The sequence below is a fragment of the Pseudonaja textilis genome, chromosome 3, assembly GCF_049901715.1.
Source record: "Pseudonaja textilis isolate UNSWEBS1 chromosome 3, rPseTex1.2, whole genome shotgun sequence".
In the NCBI taxonomy this organism is placed as follows: domain Eukaryota; kingdom Metazoa; phylum Chordata; class Lepidosauria; order Squamata; family Elapidae; genus Pseudonaja; species Pseudonaja textilis.
Genome location: NC_141992.1, coordinates 198,345,704 through 198,366,623, shown reverse-complemented (window position 1 = coordinate 198,366,623; position 20,920 = coordinate 198,345,704). Strand labels below are relative to the sequence as shown.

Genomic DNA, 20,920 nt, shown 5'->3' with positions numbered 1-20,920 from the left:
TTCCTGGGATGGGAGACCACCAGGAGATTCCCCCTTGCTACTGCAGGGAAGAGCCCCCCCATAAAAAAGGAGCCCCGGCCCTAGGTGCAGGTGGGCTGATGCAAGAGGGAGGGGGAATCCCAAGACCTTTTGGGGACACCCCCACCCCCAAAGCTGAGCCTCTCATGCCCGCCCTTGCAAACACATGGCCAGCCGGCTTCAGCAGGGCGCCCGGACTGACGGAGGGGGTGGCGTTTGTCGGGGGCACCAGCCCGGCTTCATCTTCATTGAGACCCGATCCTTCCTCAACCCCCCCACTGGCCCCTCCTCAGGCTAGGGAGAACGGCTCTTCTCTGGGATGGGAGACCACCAGGAGATTCCCTCCCCTACTGCAGGGAAGAGCCCCCCACCCCATAAAAAAGGAGCCCCCGGCCCTAGGTGCCGGTGGGCTGATGCAAAAGGGGGGGGGGGGGAAATCCCAAGACCTTTTGGGGACACTCCCACCCCCACCCCCCAAGCTCAGCCTCTCATGCCCGCCCCCTTGCAAACACATGGCCTGGCCAGCCCGCTTCCCCAACCGGGCGCCCGCGAGGACTGAGGGAGGGGTGGGTGGGTGGGTGGCGTTTGTCCGGGGAGGGGGGCCCCGCAAATGCCTCTAAGGCTACGTCTTAGGGTCGGTGTCCCCCCAACCCCTTCCCTGAGACCCCCCTCCTCACCTGCCCGGCTGAAGCGAAAGGAGCGGAGGAAGGCCAGGCAGTCGCCCAGGCCGGCGCCCAGAGCGAAGGCGCCCTGGAAAGGGCAGCGGCGGAAGAAAAGCTCGAAGGCGGCCGGCTGGCGGTGTCTGCCGGCCCGCCAGTAACCGTAGGCCATGGTGAACTGGTAGAGGTCGGTCAGCAGCGCCAGCGAGGAGCCCCGACGAGCCTCCATGGCTCGCTCTGCGCCCGGCCGGGGCACGCGGGGCAGCCCCGCCCACCGGAGGGAGGGGGGAGGCCACGCCCCCTACGCCCCGCCCTCCCCGCGCGGGACGCATCGGGAGCGCCGGAACGGAAGGGCCGGGGGGGGGGAGGGGAGGGGGGGGGCGGCTTTCCCGCGCGCCGCCAGCCGGGCGCCCGCGGGCCTCCCGAGCTCGAGGAGTTGCGTGGAAATGGGACACGCCGGAAAAAACCGAAGAGGGTGGACGAGGAAATAGAATCGAGGTGAGAAGAGAAGAGTAGAGTAGAGTAGAGAAGAGAAGAGAAGAGAAGAGAGCTGAAAACGGGAGAATAAAGGAGAGGAATGGAGGAGAAAAGAAAAGAAAAAAGAATCAAGGCTAGAAGAGAACAGAAAATAAACTAGAGAATAGAACAGAAAATAGAATCAAGGCTAGAAGAGAAGAGAACAGAAAATAGAATAAAAGCTAGAAGAGAACAGAAAACAGAATAGAAAATAGAATAAAGGCTTGAAGAGAAGAGAAAATAGACTAGAAAATAGAATAAAGGCTAGAAGAGAACAGAAAATAAACTAGAGAACAGAAAACAGAATAGGATAATAAAGAAGAGGAATGGAGAAGAATAGACTAGAAAATAGAATCAAGATTAGAAAAATAAAAGAGAATAGAATAGAAAACAGAATAGAATAGGATACTAAAGAAGAGAGGAATGGAGAAGAATAGACTATAAAATAGAACAAAGATTAGAAGAGAACAGAAAATAAAAGAGAATAGAACAGAATAGGATAAAGAGAGGAATGGAGAAGAATAGAAAATAAACGAGAATAGAATAGAAAACAGAATAGGATAGGACAATAAAGAAGAGAGGAATGGAGAAGAAAGAAAGAATAGAATAGAAAGAATAAAGATTAGAACAAAAAATAGAATAGAAAACAGAAAAAAAATGGAAATTAGCAGACTAGAAAACAGAAGAGAACCAAAAACAGAATAAAGATTAGAATAAATAGAAAATAGAATATAGAAAATAGAATAGAAAACTGAATAGATAATAGAAAACAGAACATAGATAATAGAAGAGAATAATAAAGAAGAGAGGAATGGAGACGATAGAGAATAGGATAAGATAGGATAGAATAATAAAGAAGAAACGAGAGGAATGGAAAAGAGAGAATAGAATAGTAGAAGAAAGTAATGAAGAAGAGAGAACAGACAAATGAAGACTACACTTTTGTCACTTTGAAAGCTGGTTGGTGGTCCCCTCCCCAGGCCATGGCAACAGATCCTGGGGGGACGGAGGAAGAAGCCCTGGAGTGGAGACGGTCCCACCTTCCTTGGGCATCGCGATGGCACCCGGAGCTCCTCGGCGCCCCACGGAGCTACGGCTGCTCTGTGTGGGGAGGGGGCTCCCCTGCCGGGAATTCAATAGCTGCGCTGACAGGTGTGGGAGTTGTCCGGGGTTCACTGCGCACCTTCCCCTTCCTCGCAGAACCCGGCCTTCTTGAGACGAGGTAGTCCTCGACTCAAGACCCGGACATTTTCGGTGGCCATTTGGAGAAATGTGTGAATGCGAGTCGAGTCCCATTTTACGATTTTTCTTACCGCGTTGAAGTGAACCAGTACAGGTGTGAAATTCCTCACGGGGTTGTTAAGCGAATCTGGCTCACAAGCGAATCTGGCTCCCCTTAGGACACGGTGGCCGTCATAAACCTGAGTCAGTTGTCAAGCAGCCGAATAATAAATCACAGGAATGCTGCCATGGTGTGAAAAACGCTCAGGATGTGTTTGTAACGTCGGACGCTTAGCAAACTGTTTTTAAGTCGAGGACTGCCTGTACCTGCCCCTTCCTTGGTTCCTGCCCCTGGTGAGGTCAGCTAGTCGGGCCCCTCCAGGTCACTCTGGTCTGGAGGTGGGTCCCATGGAGGGGGCCCACTCCTTGGAGACTTGCATCCCCCTTTCCACAAAGTGAGGACCTAGTGCCACGATGACAAACCTATGGCACAAACACACCTGCACTGCGCATGTGCGCACCTCCCAGACGATTTTCGGCCCGTTGAGCTGTTTCGCCCTCCCAGAGGCTTGAGGGAAGCCTCTGCAGCCTTGGGAGGCCGAAAAATGGGCCTGCTGGAAATCCCGGAAGTGCTAAAACGGGCCCGTTTTCGGCCTCCCAAGGCTGCAGAGGCTTCCTTTGAGCCTCCGGGAGGCGAAAGGCGCCTCAAATGGGCCAAAATTCAGCTGGGAGCATTGCACAGGTGGGGTAAGCGTTGCATTGTGGGTGCCAGCACACACAAGCATGTGCTTTCAGCCCACCACAACAAAAAGGTTTGCCATCACCGACCTAGTAGCTACTCCAGGTACTGGTCCAGAATGGGGGAGGATCAGTCCCCTTCTGTTGCTCATTGGCTGCATTTGGGGGGGTTTCTTGATTTCTTTCTTTTTTTTTTAATATCCTGTACTTTCAATTTTTTATTTGAAAGTTTGTTTTGTTTGTGTGAGTGGCTGTGGAATTGGGCAGCCTGCAAATCCTGGCCCTGACATCTCAGAGGAGTTGGCAGGATAGCACCCCTGTAGCCAGGCTTCTCATTAACGTTTCATGCTGAATTTTAACCTCTGGTTTACATTTTTTTTTGTATTGTGTTTTTTAAAAAAAAAAAACATTTCATTTGTACATCGGCCAGAGTCCCTTTTGTGAGGGAGACTTGGAAGCGGTTTCTAAAATAGGTATGGATTTATGAGAGTTTGATAAAGGCAAGACAGGCAAACAGACATCATAAATTGCACACGGACGAGATAGAATAAACGGAAAGAAGAAGTCAGCCCAATGTGATTTTACCCAATAAATTGTGGTAAGATTAATTAGGCATTGCAAAGCCTGGCTTTTTAGTTTTTCTGATGACCTGTTCAGTCTGATGGTTATCTCATTACTCTTGTGATTGATTCTAAGTATTAATAATATTATTATGTATTGTGGAAAGACCCCCCCCACCCCAGAAGAATGAAATATTTTGAGAAATATTCAAAAAGGCAGGATAAAATATTTCCCCTAAAAGGTCCATTAAAAATCTTAAGGGAGACAGAAACTCAGCATCAGACTGGGCCAGCTTATCTACGAAACAAGATCTTTGGCTCCAGGATGACGGGATTAAGACGTGGCCCTTCGGGACATAATGGGATTTTAACCCACTACCATTTAGAAGATGCAGAGCTCACTATGTTGCACAATCTCCTAAGGACATTGCATCCCCTTTCAAACCGCAACCAAACTTAACTCAAAACACCTAGGGTTTGTACTTTGCCTATGGAGCCAGCTATGACCCCTAGATAACCCCTGAATGGCCCCAAGGGAGTCTGAGAACAGCCAACAGAACACACTTTCTTGCACAGGAACAGGAGGCTTAACAACTCCGTGACTCCCTTAGCAACTGCCGAGATTCACTTAACGACTGTTGCAAGAAAGTTTATAAAATAGGGGGGGGGCACAACCCCCTTAACGCTTGCCTTGCTTAACAGTGTAAATTTGGGGCTCAATGGTGGGTCGTACGTCGAGGAGCCCCTGTACTTAATTCCTCTCTCAAATCCTTTTTTTTTTAGGGAAGAGGGTGAGCCTTTCCTTCCATGGTGGCGCAATAGTTGGGTGCAGAAGGACGGAGCCAAACACCGCTTGTGAAATGAGCGAACTCTGGAAGGGAGCATTTGAGGTGGGAGATTTATGACATCAAGCCACGTTGAATTCCTTCTATTGGAGAAGGTGACTTTTCGGGGTTGTTTCTAACTTCCAATATTATGTAGGGTAATTCCAGGTTGTGTCCGATCTGGAGTAATGTCAAGGTTCCAAGGGATGAAATCTATTTTAAAAAGAAAACCAAAGTCCATCTTCCAAGGCAATTTCTTTTATTTAGGAAAACATCAAATTGGCAAAGGCCGTGGCAGTTCCGGATCTGACACAACCTGGAATTACCTCACATTATTAGAAGTTAGAAAAAAAAAACCAAGTCAAATTCTCCAATAGAAGAAATTCAACGTTGCTTGATGTCATAAATCTCCACCTCAAGGGCCTGAACATGGTCAGCTCGCTTTCCCACGGGAATAAGGGTCACCTAGAACAGGGGTCACCAACCTTTTGGACCTCAGGGACCACCAAACTCATAATTTTAAAGCCCACGGACCAGAGAACCTGGGAAAATCCCTAAAGATAAGTCTGCAGGAAAATTCCCCACCCCGTTTCCCTACCAATCGATCTTTCTTTATTTGGGATCGCAGGATACCGTCTCCAGCTCTGTTCTCAGGGTAAGAGAGAGAGAGACTTTTGGCTTCATGCAAGGAAAGCAGCAGAAGCCGCAAAAGTCTTTCTTTCTCTCCCCCAAACTCCGCCAGAAAGGAGTCTTTGTGAGACTTGTCATGCCTCTTGGAGCAGGAGGCCTTGCAGGGTCCCAAAGACTCGTTTCTGGTGGAGTTTGAGGGACAGAAAGACCGACCTTTGCTGCTTTCCTTGCATGCAGCCAAAAGCAGAAGAAGAAAGAAGTGGAAAGAAGCAGCCCGGTGGCCAGGCCAGGCGTGTGGGCAAGTTCTCCCTCTCCGCCCTTTCCCCTCTCTCCTCACTACCTCGTGTTGTTCGACGCAAGCCTTGTGTTCCCGCGGGCCATGTGGGCGGCGCAGCCTTGTGTTCCCACGCAGCCTGGATTGCTTTTGGGGTGGGGGTTGACCTTTCTCTGCGGACAACCAGTGGTCCCCGGTCCACTGGTTGGTGACCACCGACCTATCCTATACAACTCTATCTCCACTCCTCCCCCGCTTAGGAATGCGGCAAGCCCCAAAACCTTCCCCTGTGACTGCCAAAGAGAAAGTAAGAAAAATAAGATATACTAAGCCTAACTAACAATGGCTACACCTATATGTCGGTTTCCTAATTCAGCCGAAGCGTCACAATCTCTGAAGCCGCGGGGAAAAAGAAGGCCCCGGCGTGGCTCTCCAACTCTTAACCATTTATTAGCTTTGGAAAGGGTAAAAGGTTTGCCGTTAGATCTTGTTGAAAGCAGCTATGTCAACACTCTGCACCTGGAAGAGAAAAGACGGGGGTGAGAAAGCTTGCACGGTGGGAGACCCGGAGATCCCGAGGCCTTTAATTTCATTCAGGCATCCAGAGGTGCGTGTAGAAGGGATCTGATGGGCCATGGATGCCTAAAATGAACTCTGGCCAGGGTGCGCATGGTTCAAACACAAAGAGTACCCGTTTGAGACACTTTTCTTTCCCGTGTTCAATCAGAATAAGAGCTGGAAGGCACCTCAGAGGTCTTCTAGTCCAGCCCTCTGCTCAAGCAGGAGACCCCTATACCAACTCAGATAAATGGCTGTCTAATCTCTTCTTTAAAACCTCTGGTGACGGAGCACCCACAACTTCTGGTTCATTGTCCTCACTGTTAGGAAGTTTCTCCTTCATTCCAGGTTGCTTCTCTCCTTGATTGGTTCCCATCCATTGATTGTCCTGCCCTCTGGTGCTTTGGAAAATAAGTTGACCCCCTCCTCTTTGTGGCAGCCCCTCAAATACCGGAAGACTGCTACCATGCTCCCGCCGCCCCAGTCCTTCTTTAGACTGGCCATACCCAAATCCTGCAACCATTCTTCCTATCTTTTAATCTCTCATTCCCTCCACAACTACCTCCATTTCTTTTGATTCTTTAGACCAAGGGTCTTCAAAACTTGGCCAAGTTTAAGGCTTGTGGACTTCAACTCCCAGAATTCCCGAGCTAACATGACAGGAGGAGGAGGAATTCTGGGAGTTGAAGTCCACAAGTCTTAAAGTTGCCAAGGTTGGACACCCTGGTTTACACAGTTCCTTCCTTCTCCTTAAGGCAGAGGTCTCCAAACTTGGCCAAGTTTAAGACTTGTGGACTTCAACTCCCAGAATTCCTGAGCTAACATGACTGGAGGAGGAGGAATTCTGGGAGTTGGAAGTCCACAAGTCTTAAACTTGGCCAAGTTTGGAGACCTCTGCCTCAGCCAGCTTTGCTGGAATTCTGGGAGTTGAAGTCCACAAGTCTTAAAGTTGCCAAGGTTGGACACTCCTGGTCTAAACCATTGGGCATATGTAATTTTTATTTGATGAATAAATTAAAAAATAAAATAAAATTGTGTTCGTTAAATCAAGGACAACCTGTATACATTCTTTAGTTATGTGCCTAGCCAGCAAGGAGACATAACGGAGGTAGTGGACGAATCTCACTCTGTAGAACAAGGGTCTTCAAACTAGAAGACTTGTGGGCTTCCAACTCCCAGAATTCCTGAGCTAACATTCTAGGAGTTGAAGTCCACAAATCTCCAAGCTGCCAAGTTTAGACAATCATTTAGTCTGTAAAAATACAGGGTGTCCTGTTTGAGAAAGGGGGTTGAGCTAGAAGACCTCAAAGGTCCCTTCCAACTCTGTGATTCCGTTATCCTCATCTTGGCTGAGTGAAGGGAGCAGTGAAGGAACGACTTCTGGTTCCATTTCCCAGTCCTGAACTATCGCCAGGCCAAAATAAAACATTAACTGCGTGGTTTGAAGCGGCTGAAAACCCATGAGGTGTGACGGCGAGACCTCAACCCTGGGGGCACCGGGAAGAAAGGGGGGGGTGTTATTTGGGGGCAAAACTCCGCAGTCAGGACAAGTATGAGGGGCCCTCGTTGGGACTCAAGAATTCGACAAGTGTGCTAAGCCAAACCCTGAGTCTGAGTTGGACTTAACGTCGTCGAAGGCCTTAATAAAAACAGCACCCTAAGAAAGGTTTTTAGTGACTTGGGTGAATTCAGTTAGCAACACCGGGAACGGAATCCTATGCATGAAGCATTACCTGAGATTAACAGTAAGGCAAGGGATAATACCGTTTCTCCGAAAATACAACCTACCCTGAAAGTAAGTCCTAGCTTGATTTTTACGGGGTGCCCAATATAAGCCCTACCCCCCACAAATAAGCCCTAATTAAGACCCCGCCCACTCCAGAGTGGACGGGTAAAAATTAATATAGGGTGGAGGTGGGGGAGCGGTAGAACTGCCCTACTACTTACCTTTGGACAGGTGTAGCCAGGCCTTGCACACCTTGACACCCACCTCGCCGGCCCATTTCTTCTGCAGCCGGCTAGGCTTTCCTGAAGGCCTCTGGAGCCGATAAGAAAGCTCAGGATCGATCCTATCAGCTGCAGAGGCCTTCAGGAAAGCGTTGCCAGTCACAGAAGAAGTTCCCGAGGGCCTCTGACGGCAAAAAGGAGGCCAGGGGGTGACACGCACAAGTGAGGTGAGTCAGTGGAGGGCATCCCCCCAAAATAAGACCCGGTGCCACTTTTTTGGTGGCAAAAAAAGTAAAATAAAAAACAAGACAGGGTCTTATTTTCGGAGAAACATGGTATTTGCAGGAGAAAAACCAAAATGCCCTAATGGCTATCTGAGCCCTCCTGATTTCATGACACACTAGAATAAGGGCACACAAAAAGGAGCTGGGTTTACGGAACACAACCGAGCCTACAAATTGACCCGTGATTAGCTCACTGATGTTATCTACTCTAATTGGGCTGATTTCTCAATGTCTACTTTGTTGTTCTGCTGTTTTACTTCCGTTCTGTTTACACGTCTTTTCGTTTTTGTTCCTTTTTATAGTTGTAAGCCGCTTGGAGTCGCCCCCGTGGGGAGATAGGTGAGAAATAAATTTAGCAAATAAATAAACACAGCTATGACGTTAGGAGCATGCACTTTAAATGCACGGTCCTAGAACGGGGGTGTCCAATCTTGGTAATGTTATGACCTGGGGATTTCAACAAGCAAAGCTGGCTGGGGAATTCTGGGAGTTGAAGTCCAAGTCATAACGTTGCCAAGGTTGGACACTCCTGGTCTAATATCTATCAGGTAATTTAAAATCTCTGATTTTTTTAGGATTTGGGGGAGAGAGAACGTTATGTACTTCTGGCTGCTGAATCTCCCTGGAACAAGGTTGGTGACCTCCGGCCCATGGGTCAGATAATAGATATAATCAGAGTTGGAAGGGACCTTGTAGGTCATCTAGTCCAACCCCCTGCCCAAGCAGGAGACCCTACACCATTTCTGACAGGTGGCAGTCCAATCTCTTCTTGAAAGCCTCCAGGGATCAAGTTCCTACAATGTCTGCAGGCAAAAGCTGTTCCATTGGTTGATTATTCTCCTTATTTCCAGGTTGAATCTCTCTCCTTGATCTGTTTCCATCCATTCTTCCTTGTTTGGCCTTCAGGTGCTTTGGAGAATAGCTTAACCCCTTCCTCTCTGGGGCAGCCCCTCAGATATTGGAAGGCTGCTATCATGTCTCCCCTGGTCCTTCTCTTCACTGAACTAGCTGTGCCCAGTTCCTGCAACCGTCTTTTTTCCAACCGTTCTTTCTAACCTGCCCAAATTTTTTTTATTTTAACCGAAGAAGTTACTTGGATGAGTAATGACCTATCTCCACTGGAATAAACTTTGCTCCAGTTGCCATGATTTAATCTTTTAAAAGAATTCTTTTGGCCTGGGTGATTGAATCCTCATTTACACCATCAAAATAAAAGCAATCTATTGCGACCCAGACAGGCAAAGCTAAAGAGCCAGAAGTGACCCAGGAACTACAAAATGCCCAGATCTGTGAAAGCAGCAGTAAGCCTGGCCATTGGTCCTGGGGTTTATGTGTTTGTGTGTGTGTGTGTGTGTATATATGTGTGTGTGTGTGGAGAAGATTACTGATCCCCGTTCTACAGATTATCAGAGGTAATTTGAGAGAATCTCTGATCTCTGCAAGAGAACCTTTGGCGGTATAAGCCCCTCTCCCTCCAGATATTCCCTCCTTTATAATTTGATTTATAACTCAAAAGCTTTTTACTCGCTCCGGTAGAACTTCAGGGTGGCCCATCCGACAGCAATACAACCAACCACCTTTGAAAAACTTACATAATCTTCAAATTTGGTAATCTCCTCTTCCAGGATATCCGTCCCGACTTTGTCGTCCTCCACCACGCACTGGATCTGGAGTTTCTTGATGCCGTAGCCCACCGGGACCAGTTTGGAAGCCCCCCAGACGAGGCCGTCTACCTGGACAGATCGCACACGCTCCTCCATCTTGGCCATGTCCGTTTCGTCATCCCACTAGAAACGAGGAAGGGGCGAGGGGAGGCGGGGGTGGAGGAGAAGTGAGAAAGATGGGACTTCAAACACACAGCTAGCTAAGTAGGGGGGATAAAAGCGAGGCAGCTTTGCATGCGGAAATAAAGGGAAAAGTGAGGGAAATAATTGTTTCTCCAAAGGACACTAATGTCAACTTATATTTTACATTTCTCTGGTCTTTTTAGAGTTGCCAACAGAAAGGGAAGGGGGGAGCAGTGCAGCAGCTTGGAAACAGAAACTGCATTCCATAAATAGCTTTTCGAAGATAGCAACTAGGTGACCGAAGTTTCTGCCGCGACTGGAGAGCATGATGGATGACTCTTGACTATGGAGGTGTCCCATTGGAGAATATGAGTTACGATACACGTAGGGGGTGGTGGTGGAAATCGGGGTCAAGGATGACAATGAAGGATTTGTCCCAGAGACGACTACACCTAGGCAGTGCCGGACATGTTAACTCCCAAGAAATCTTTTTTTTTAAGTTTTGGAAGTTTTGGCTCGAGACTCACGATTTAAATGGGGGTAACTGCCGGAGCCCTGACAGCTAATTGTCTAATCAGCCACCGATTTAGTCATCGCGTGAAATTATGGTGCTCTTCTGGGCACGAGAAACCAAGAGAAAAGGATAGGGATCAAAAACACCGTGAATTTACTTCTTCTGCGCGGGGTACACCAGGAGCTGATCTGACTCATGGTCAAGGCAGAAAACAGTGAATGGACTTCAGGGACGGAAGGGCATGGTGGACTTAGGGTGTAGGGTCTCCAGACTAAGGGTGCATTTGACCCCACCTTCAGACTTGGCCTGGTCACCTCCAACATTGGGAGCTTCAAAACTTGGCGACGTTTATGACTTGAGGGCTTCAAAACCCAGAATTCCCACAGCCAGCCAGGCAGAGGGATGCTGACAGCCACGGTCTGCCTCCCCCGCTGCCCACAGCCCCGGATGCGATGGGTCTCTTGGCCACTTCGAATCACTGTGATGACCCAGGGCAAGGCACAGCGAGCGGATAGTTCAAACTGCCCCTTCATCGCTCCAATTTTCCCCTCAAACACTCCCATGTTTCTGGCAAGTCCCAAAGCAAAGTGCACACGCGCGCGCACGTGCACGCTCAGCAGCCTCTGGCTGCAAGTAGTCCAGCAAAACGCTGTTGGTGCAACGGCCTCAAGGCAAGAAGTCCAGCGTGGCAAGGGAATAAGTCAATGAATCCAGGAACCAAGGAAGAAGGCAAGAAGTCCAGCAAACTCCCAAAGTCGACAATGGCACGCCAAACTCCACTAATTCAGCGTTTGTTCCCGACAAATATCCCTCCCAACGCGCCTCCTTAAGTCTCAGTCCCCAGGTGTGCCTTATGAAGAGGGGCGGGGCGCTCTCCTCCCGAGCTGTCGGGTTGGCCTGCGCTGTTCCTGCCTCCTCTCCACTCTCCGTCCTCTGGGATCAGGAGGAGACAAGTCCTTGCTCATCGCCTGAGCTTCGTGGTTCTTTATCTCCACTTCCTGCCCACTCTCGGTTGTTCTGCCCCCGCTCCTCCGAGGGGTCCGGGGATGTCCTGTCCTGCTCTTCCCCCCCATTCCTCCAAACCCAACGAAGCTGCCCTCTCAGTCTTCATCGGCCATAGCGCTGGCATATCCTCCCCTGCGGATTCAGCCTCCAACGGGGACATGACAATCATAGTCAGAGAAAGCAGAGAGTTGTTCCCCCCCACCCAAGACTAGAGCTATGCTGGCTGGGGAATTCTGGGAGTTGAAGTCCACAAGTCTTAAAGCGGCCACGATTGGAGGCCCCTGTCCTACACCCCGCTGCCATTTTGAAGCTCCTCTGTGCTAAACAAAACATTCCCTTTTTCACCATCCCTTGGATAGGAGTCCTGCAAACATCGGCTGTGCATAAGCAACTGAGCCCCTTGCAATTTGTCTGCCACTTTATCTGAGGCATCCAGAGTCTGCCCAACGCATTAAATTGCAATGTTGCTGTACAAATGCGTCTCATCTTTCTGCAGCTACCCAAAGGCGAAAAGGGAACGGAAAGCCACTTAGAGAGAGAACATTAAGAAACTGGCGTGCAGAGAGCATTCCCGAACCACTTACTGCAGTGGCCCTCAACTTTTTTTGTACCATGGCCCGGTACCGGCATCACAAAATGACCCACGGACCGGTACCGGTGTCAGCACGCAAGGTGAGCCGAGCGACCGGCCAGCCAGCCGTCCCCCGCTTCTCCCCGCCACCTTCAACTCCTCCTTTGTACTTTCTCGCGGTTGATGGGCTTTTCGGGCTCTTTCTTAATCTCCTCCTGAGTAACGCGAGACTCCACCGCCATCGGGACGGCTCTTCGTTCGAAGCCGCCCCCCTCCTTCGACAAAACTAAGGCGTGAGGATTCCTTCAGCACCCAAGCGCCGCTTTCCAACCGACAACCGACAAGCTCACCCGGAAGCAGTTTCTCAAGCGCCGTTGAAACAAGATGGCGGCTCCCAAGCAAAATAGGCGGCCCGGTACGAAATGATCCACGGACCGGTACCGGTCCGGGACCCGGTGGTTGGGGACCCTGACTTACTGTTCCAGAAGATTGCCTCAAAGAAAGCCCTCAGAGCAGGGGTGGGCAAACTTTTTGGCTCGGGGGCCTCACTGACTTTTAAAATTGGACAGATGGGCCACCACCTGGTGTCGAAATGCCTATCATTATAAGTCAAAATCAAATGAATGCAATCATTCAATCATTCACATCAAACCTTAATTCTGTACCAATCTTCAGCGGGCCGGATTAAAAAGACCAACGGGCCGGATGTGGCCCCCGGGCCGTAGTTTGCCCACCCCTGCCTCAGAGGATCCCTGCAAAGTCTCGGTCTGGGAAGGCAACAGACATGTTGCAACGATCCCCTAAATGGCTCAGTCCAAAACGGTATGTTTGGCACACCCGGTTAAGGAACCACCAGGGTCCCTTAGGTCAGCGGGAATAAAAGGCAAGCGTTTCCCCTGTCTACTCCTATCCAACTCTGGATGCTCATCTTGTTGCTTGGCTGAGGGAGGCAGCATTGTCCAAAGACAATTTCTGTGGTCCTGTGGCCATCGTGGAACTGAGCACGCTCAAAACTGTAGAAATGGTGGTAGACTTTAGAAGAAACCCTCCCATACGACCACCTCTTACAATACAACACAATATCAACAGCGGAGACCTTCACATTTCTAGGTTCTATTATATCACAAGACCTATAATGGACACCTAACATCAAAAATGTTCATCAAAAAAGCACAACGAAGAATGTTCTTCCTGCGCCAACTCAGGAAGCTCAAACTGCCCAAGGAGCTGCTGATCCAGTTCTACAGAGGAATGATTGAGTCCGTCATCTGCACCTCTATAACTGTCTGGTTTGGTTCTGCAACCCAACAGGACAGACACAGACTTCAGAGAGTAATTAGGACTGCAGAAAAAACAATTGCCACCAACCTGCCTTAAGTGGAGGACCTATATACTGCAACAGTCAAAAAGAGGGCTGTGAAAATACCTACAGACCCCTCAGATCCCGGACATTAATTGTTTCAACTCCCCCCACTCCAAACGACGCTATAGAGCACTGCACACCAGAACAACTAGACACAAGGACAGTTTTTTTCCCATGCCATCACTCTGCTCAACAAATAATTCCCTCAACATTGTCCAACTATTTACAAAGTCTGCACTACTATTACTATTAATCTTCTCATCACTCCTTATTACCCATCCCCTCCCACTTGTTACTGTATGACTGTAACTTTGTCGCTGTATCCTTACGATTTAAATTGACTGTTTCCTAGTATGATTTGATTGCTTGTTGTACCCTATGACTATCATTAAGTATTGTACCTGATGATTCTTGACTCTTGATGAATGTATCTTTTCTTTTATGTACACTGCAAGCATTTGCACCAAGACAAATTCCTTGTGTGTCCAATCACACTTGGCCAATAAAGAATTCTACTCTATCTATATCCCAAATGTGCACGGAACGATGGTACCTATTTACCTACTCACGTTTGCATGCTTTCGAACTGCTAAGTAGAGCAAGGAGCTGGAGCGAGGAACAGGAGCTCACCCTGTCACTCAGCCCTCGGGTCTCGAACCCAGGCTGTCAGTTTTCTCGCTGACAAGCTCAGCATCTTTAACCGCTCAGCCATCGCGCCCCTCCATAATTCCAACAGAAATATCCAAATCCCAGCAGAAATGTAATGGAAAAATCAGGAGGAATCTGGGAGCCACTTTTCCAACTAACAAATTATACGCTTTCCTCCAGTTACGACCGTAATGGAGCCTGCCCATTAACTGTCATAATTTATGTGAGCGGTTAAGCGTGATGTCCGCATAATCACCTCACTTAGTGACCAAAGTCTTGGCTCATCCAGGTGCGGTCGCTAAGCGCGGCTCCTTACTCAGAGCAAAAGAGCTGCCTGCCGAAAGAGGGCAGGCAGCTCACCTCCGTGCACAGAACCGGCAGGCTGGAGTTCGGATCCTGACGATCCGTGCTTCCTTTCTGCGGCCCAGTGCGCCAGCTCCCCGACCTGCTGTGTGCCAGAAAGATAGGAACTTGGGAAAGGAGGCGGTGTGCCGTATGCGGATCGCTGCTTGCAATCTTCTCTGTTGAAGAAGCCGGCAAGGAAGGATTGCAGGTGGTTGCCAAGAGCTGAGATCGCAATCAGGTGAGCCGGGGGCACCTGCTTTTCTGCCCTTAGAAGCATGGGTGCCAAACTCAACGTCCACAGGCTGGGGCCGGCCTGGGAATACCAAATGACGGGCCCACGTACCTCTGCTGCCAAAAATGAACCCCCTGCGCAGCACGTTTTCAGCCTCCGCAGCGCCCGGTAGCACGGTGCCGGCCAAAAACAGGCCCCGTGGACGCCCCGTGAGGCCTCTACACAGCCCGTTGCGGCTGGCAGGATGCTGTCCCATCTCCCTGACCGCCCGCTTTCCCCCCCCCCGCACCGGCACGCGGCGGAGAACTTGCAGAAAAATGAAATTTGGGGTTCTCGCCTTAAGAGGATGGGTACAGGATCCACGCGGCTTTTGTGGGCTGGAGGAACACAGAAAGGGGGGGGGGATGAGTGTAGGCCGGGCACGTGGGAATGCCAACCAGGCCTCCAGTCCAAAAAGCCCCCGCACTTACCGGCTTGACATCCAGAAGGATGGAGGATTTGGCAATCAAGCCCGGCTTCTTCGACTTCTTCTCAGCGTACTGCTTTAGCCGCTCCTCCCGAAGGCGGGCAGCCTCTTGGTCTTCCTCTTCCTCGTCGCTGCCAAACAGGTCGATCTCATCGTCTTCCTCGGCGGCGGCGGCGGCAGCGCCCTGGGAGTCTTCTTTGATGGCAGCTGAAGGGAGCACCACCTTCTTGGACGGTACAGCCAGGGGCTCCACTTTCTTCATAGGGGTGACGTGCTTTGCGGAGAGAACGAGAAGGTGAGCCTGGCCCCCGAAAGCCAACCCCAGGGGGAAGAAGGCCTTGCTTTCTCAACACTAGCGGGCACCCTCTTTCAAAGGGACCTCGGACCATTTGCCACAGCCAAATCCCCGTGGCAAACTCTCCACTGTCAACTTGTAAAGGGTTCCTGAACTGCTCTTGAGTTGCCATTGAGGTAGGTGGCTGGGTGGGTGGAGAACTGACGGGGTGAAGCTCGGTTGCTATGACTAGAAGAACATTTCACGCATACCCTTCTCCAGATTGTATCCCAGGTTACTAAAGCAAGCAAGAAAATGCTCCGTTGGAGAGTGTGATTTATGACACAACCTGGGAGGAGGGGGAAAACAGGGTCATAGGTTGGCAGTAAATTATGTAGGGCGGAAAGTGCCGACATGTTGCTCCTCATACATAAATGGATTTCTTTTGAAACTTGGCTCCAGATTAATTAGGGCCTCCCTCAGAACCCTGACATCCACAGGACAACTCCTGCGGGACAAGAGTTACACTAATATCGGGAATTGTACCAGAAATATACAACAAAGAGTTGAAATATTTGATTGCAAATGTATTAACAGCGGCTAGGATTGTATTTGCTAAGAATTGGGAAAACGATAAAATACCTATGTAGGAGGAAGTTATTAAGAAAATCATGGACCGTGCTGAAATGAGTAAATCGACATTTGAAATTAGAGAACAAGAAGATAAACAATTTTATACGATATGGGATTTGTTTTATCAATGGTTGGATAAAAAGACATGGTAATGTAATAGACTAGATAATTCTGTGATAGAAATTTAATAGATGGATATAAAACACAATATAGACATATATAACCGTTGGAAATTTGGAATATCTCATATAAAATGATGGAATAAATAGATTAGTCGTGGATGATTAATTACTGATAAATATATAAGCATATGTTATTTTGACAATGTGAAAATCGATATAAACTGTGAGTAAATGACTATAAAAGGATAGCACAAAAGATTTGTAAACAACTGACACACCGCATGTATATAAAATGGAAGGTGCTTTTATGTTTTTTATGCTTTGTATGTGTATGTTTGTTTTTTAAAAAAATAAAAACTTTTTTTTTTTTAAAAAAGTTACACTCATATCAAAGAAACGGCGGAATAGAATCATTCGAAAAAGGATGCAAAAGGAGGGACAGAAGGAAAGGTGAATGGCAACCATTAAAATATTTTCTTTTACTCATTTAAAATAATTAAATAGAATCCTTAAATTGTCCTGCAACGAGTGGCCTCGTGGCGAGTTGGCCGTGGCCAGTCGTCCCATTCCCGCTTCCAAGCACAAGGGAGGTGGGGGCTTCACCTATAAAGCCCTGCGTGGCATGGGTGCAACTATTTGAGGGACCTTGCCTGAAGGTTTTGGGGGGGGCCTTGCGCCAACCTATCCCTGCTCTACTCCCGAGAACTAATTGGGATATCTGAACGCTGCTCATCAGGCATCTGGCTGTTTTGGGGGTCAGGGCAAAGATGCCCATTAAATCAGGAGGTTGGACTAGAAGGCCTCCAAAGTCCCTTCCAACTCTTATTCTATTCTATTCTATTCTATTCTGTTCTATTCTATTCTATTCTATTCTATTCTATTCTATTCTATTCTGTTCCGTTCCGTTCCATCCCATATATTCTATTCTATTCTATTCTATTCTATTCTATTCTATTCTATTCTATTCTAATTCTATTCTATTCCATTCCATCCCATATATTCTATTCTATTCTATTCTATTCTATTCTATTCTATTCTATTCTATTCTATTCTAATTCTATTCCATTCCATCCCATATATTCTATTCTATTCTATTCCATTCCATTCCATTCCATCCCATATATTCTATTCTATTCTATTCTATTCTATTCTATTCTATTCTATTCTATTCTATTCTATTCTATTCTAATTCTATTCCATTCCATCCCATTCTATTCTATTCTATTCTATTTCCATTCCATTCCATCCCATATATTCTATTCTATTCTATTCTATTCTATTCTATTCTATTCTGAATTATATTCTATTCTGAATCATGTTCTATTCTGAACTGCATTCTATCCCATTCCCTATTATGTTCTAAATAATTCCTAATTCTATTCTATCCATAATAATTAATTCCTAATTCTGTTCTATTCCTAGTAATTCCTAATTCTATTCTATTCCTAATAATTCCTAATTCTACCGTACTCCTAATTCTATTCCTAATAATTCCCAATTCTATTCTATTTTATTCTCAATAATCCCTAACTGCTAAATCCAATGCCCTACTGTCTTCCATTCCATTCTGTGAAGGTTGCTCGGGCGGCCTTGGAAGGAACGGGCCTTGTGATTTCTAAAAAGCACGTGCAGTCTACAAATGAGCAAAGCAGGGAACATGTGTAAGACTTTTTTTAAAAAAAGCATATTTTACCTGTGTTGGTGGAGGTGGGGAAGGATGATGGGAAGCCGACGCCCTTTCCAGCACGCTCAGGCGGCACTCCAGTTTGGAGATAGCCACTTGGAGGTTTGTGACCACTGAAAACACGAAGGAAAAAAAAACACGATTAAAAGGACAGGATGCTACGCCGCAATCCCTCAACTTAAAAGCTACCACCGAGCCTTACGGCGGGGCTAACTCACCGCTACGAAGGTGCTGGTTTTCTGCCTCCAAGTTAGCAATCCTGGTGACCACCTCATTTTGGTCTCCGGCCGGTCCTGCAGGGGAGGGGCCGCTGGCGGTCTGCAAGAGACGGCGAGGACAAAGGGAGGGAGGGAGTTTGAGGCCAGGCCAACCGCTGAACCCCAACCAGACCCACAGAAAATGAAGCTGAGCGGTAGCCACATGGAGGGAGATGGGACAGGGGAAGACTTTCCAGTAAGCAACTGGGAACCGGGAAGAGCACGAGACCGGACAGCTTTTGTGGTTTGCAAAGGAAAGGGAAGGTGAGATGCTTCAACACCCAGGGTGTGTTTCCTTGTTTTCCTAAAAGGTCTTTATAACAGAGGCCTAATGCAGCCCAGATAATTAAAAAGTTGCAACGCTGGATGATCTTTCTATGAGGGTTTCCTTGGCTCTCTGAGCTCGGTTCCTTCCTTCCTTCTCCTTGGCGCTCCCTGAGCTGGTTTGCTTTCTTGCAGACGTTTCATGACCCAACTAGGTAACATCATCAGTGACCTACCTACCTACCTACCTATCCTCCCCTCCCTCCCCTGGGTGTTCTTGGAGTTTGGTGGTTTTCTTGCACGTTTCATGACCCAACTAGTGACTTTGTTTCCTTCCTTCCTTCCCTCTCTCTCCTCCTTGGTGCTCTCTAAACTCGGTTGTTGTTCTTATTGCAGACATTTCGTGACCCATCTAGATAACATCACCAGTGCTAGAAGGCAGTAGGGTTTGTGGGGAGCGCGGGGGGTGGAGGAGGAGGATGGTTGGGATCCTTGGTGCTCTCTGGGCTTGGTTTGTGTTCTTGGATAATCTCATGACTGAGGCTCAGAGAGGACCCAAGAGCTCTCATTTCAACCATGAGCTACAAACATTCTCCTTTACTGATGCCGTAATTTGCTAAGACACAGCCCAGCATCTTCAACTGGGAAGTGTGAACTCTTATGTTAAGAAAGGACGTGCAAGAACCTGTCATAAAATCTCACCACCCCACAAGGCTGAGGGCAGAAACCGCCTTGCCTTATTCAGGGTGGGACAGAATGGGAGGATCCACAGGACCTCTGAAGAGCTGGGCTAGAAATCTTATCAGCTATTGAGTACGATGCAATTTTTTAATTTATTTATTTATTTATTTATTTATTTTTGTAAGAAGGATTTCATTTCTCCGGCCTTTAACAACGAGCCACTCTGTGGCAAAGTGCAAAAAGCAGAAGGGTGGAACCCGCAAAAGATTTAAGAAGAAAAAGCACGTGAGATATGAGCAGCACAAAACTCTTCGAGGGAACCGGAGCCATTTTTGCATCAGGCTGTCTGGAAACGGATTTCTGACAAAACAACAACAAAATTTTTCATTGGGAAAAAATCCAGGGGTGGCCTGCTACCGGTTCGTCCCGGTTCAAAAGAACCGGTATTTAATTTTATCATTGTGAAAGCCGGTTCGGCAAACTGGGATAAATCCACACCTGGCTGGCCCCGCCCTCCCAGGAGTCCCCATTTGGCCCATTTTAGAGGCCAGGTAAGTACAAGGGCGCACGTGAGGCTTGGGGAGGGTGAAAAACAGGCCTCCTGGAGGCTCCAGAAGGCTGGAAACAGGCTAGTTTCTGGCCTCCCGAGCCTGCTGAGGCTGTTTTTACCTCCCAGAGGCTCAAGGAAAAGCCTCCGGAGCCCGGGGAGGGAAAAAACGCCCCCCCCCACATGATGCAGGAGACCAACTAAGCCACGGCCACCATGGCCACACCCACCCAGCAACCAGGCAAAGAACCCATCGCTAAAATTTTTGAAGTCCACACACACACACACCCGGTACTGATGTGGTTCGCCGGCAGCAGGTGCGGACGGCTGAGGCCTGGGAGAGCGAGGACTCAGATGAGGGGCCTGCAGGTGATTCAGGGATGGGGCCAGGACCACCAGGGAGTGGAGTGCGGCCTTTGGAGATGGTGGAGGCTGGCAGCAGTGAGGAAGAGTCCCCCGAGGAGCCTGTGCCCAGTGTGCGTGCACGCAGGGCTGCTCGAAGGGAAGAGCAGCTGCAGCAGCACAGGTGACTTGGGAGTAAGGCTGAAAGGTGATGGCTCCTTCCCTTAAGGGATAAAAGCCAGCCCTCAGTGGTGGGATTCTTTGCAGGAAGCAAAGAAGTTCTTGCACTTCAAGCCTTGGGGAAGTTTGGACTCTCTTGGTTTGTATCGGAAGATTTTTTTTGTTTGGAATATTACTTAGTGACCTTGTCTAGTGTTCTTGGCAGCCTTGCACAACCTTGGCAAGGCTCGTTCTTATCAGAGACAATTAGTTTTCATAGCCTTTTAAAAGTGAATTAACAGAATTTGCAGAGAAGCATAGAAGGTTTTGCTTTTATCGCTGTTTGGCGTTTGTTTACTTGGAACAAGGTTTGGGTCAGAACAGGTACAGGTTTATCCTCGACTTACAAACAACCAATTCGTTTAGTGGCCGTTCGAAGTTACAGCGGCACCAAAAAAAGGTCACTTCTATGACCGTTTTTCAGTCTTACAACCGTTGCAGCATCTCCATGACTGCGTGATCAAAATCTGGACACTTGGCAACCGGTTCCTATTTGTGACGGTCACAGCATTCCCGGAGGGGGTCACATAATCCCCTTTTGTCAATGGGGGAGCCAGATTCATTTAACAAACATGTTACTGACTTTAAATAACTGCAGTGATTCATTTAACAACTGCAGCAAGAAAGTTTTGTAAAAAGTTCACTTAAACCACCGTATTGCTTAATGACAGAAATTTTGGGCTCCATTGTGGTCATAAAACTGAGGACTACCTGTACAAATAAGGGACTTTTTAAGT

At 48.2% G+C, this 20,920-nt stretch overlaps 2 protein-coding genes across 8 annotated transcripts in view; both read right to left on the bottom strand.

Annotated features, from left to right (window-relative positions):
* The window catches only part of NAPRT (nicotinate phosphoribosyltransferase), a 41,809-nt gene extending 40,845 nt beyond the window's left edge, over window positions 1–964 (bottom strand). The window contains exon 1 of the mRNA XM_087931828.1: window positions 696–964. Coding sequence (XP_087787954.1) covers window positions 696–906 — 211 coding nt within the window. The 5' untranslated portion in view covers window positions 907–964. The remainder of the gene's footprint in view (window positions 1–695) is intronic.
* A 4,901-nt stretch (window positions 965–5,865) lies between these two features.
* The window catches only part of EEF1D (eukaryotic translation elongation factor 1 delta), a 46,971-nt gene continuing 31,916 nt past the window's right edge, over window positions 5,866–20,920 (bottom strand). For all 7 annotated transcript variants that reach the window (XM_087931825.1, XM_087931826.1, XM_087931827.1 and 4 more), the window contains 5 exons: window positions 18,092–18,191; window positions 17,883–17,986; window positions 15,165–15,434; window positions 9,822–10,016; window positions 5,866–5,959 (listed from right to left, as the gene is read on the bottom strand). In XM_087931825.1, coding sequence (XP_087787951.1) covers window positions 5,921–5,959; window positions 9,822–10,016; window positions 15,165–15,434; window positions 17,883–17,986; window positions 18,092–18,191 — 708 coding nt within the window. In that variant the 3' untranslated portion in view covers window positions 5,866–5,920. The remainder of the gene's footprint in view (window positions 5,960–9,821; window positions 10,017–15,164; window positions 15,435–17,882; window positions 17,987–18,091; window positions 18,192–20,920) is intronic.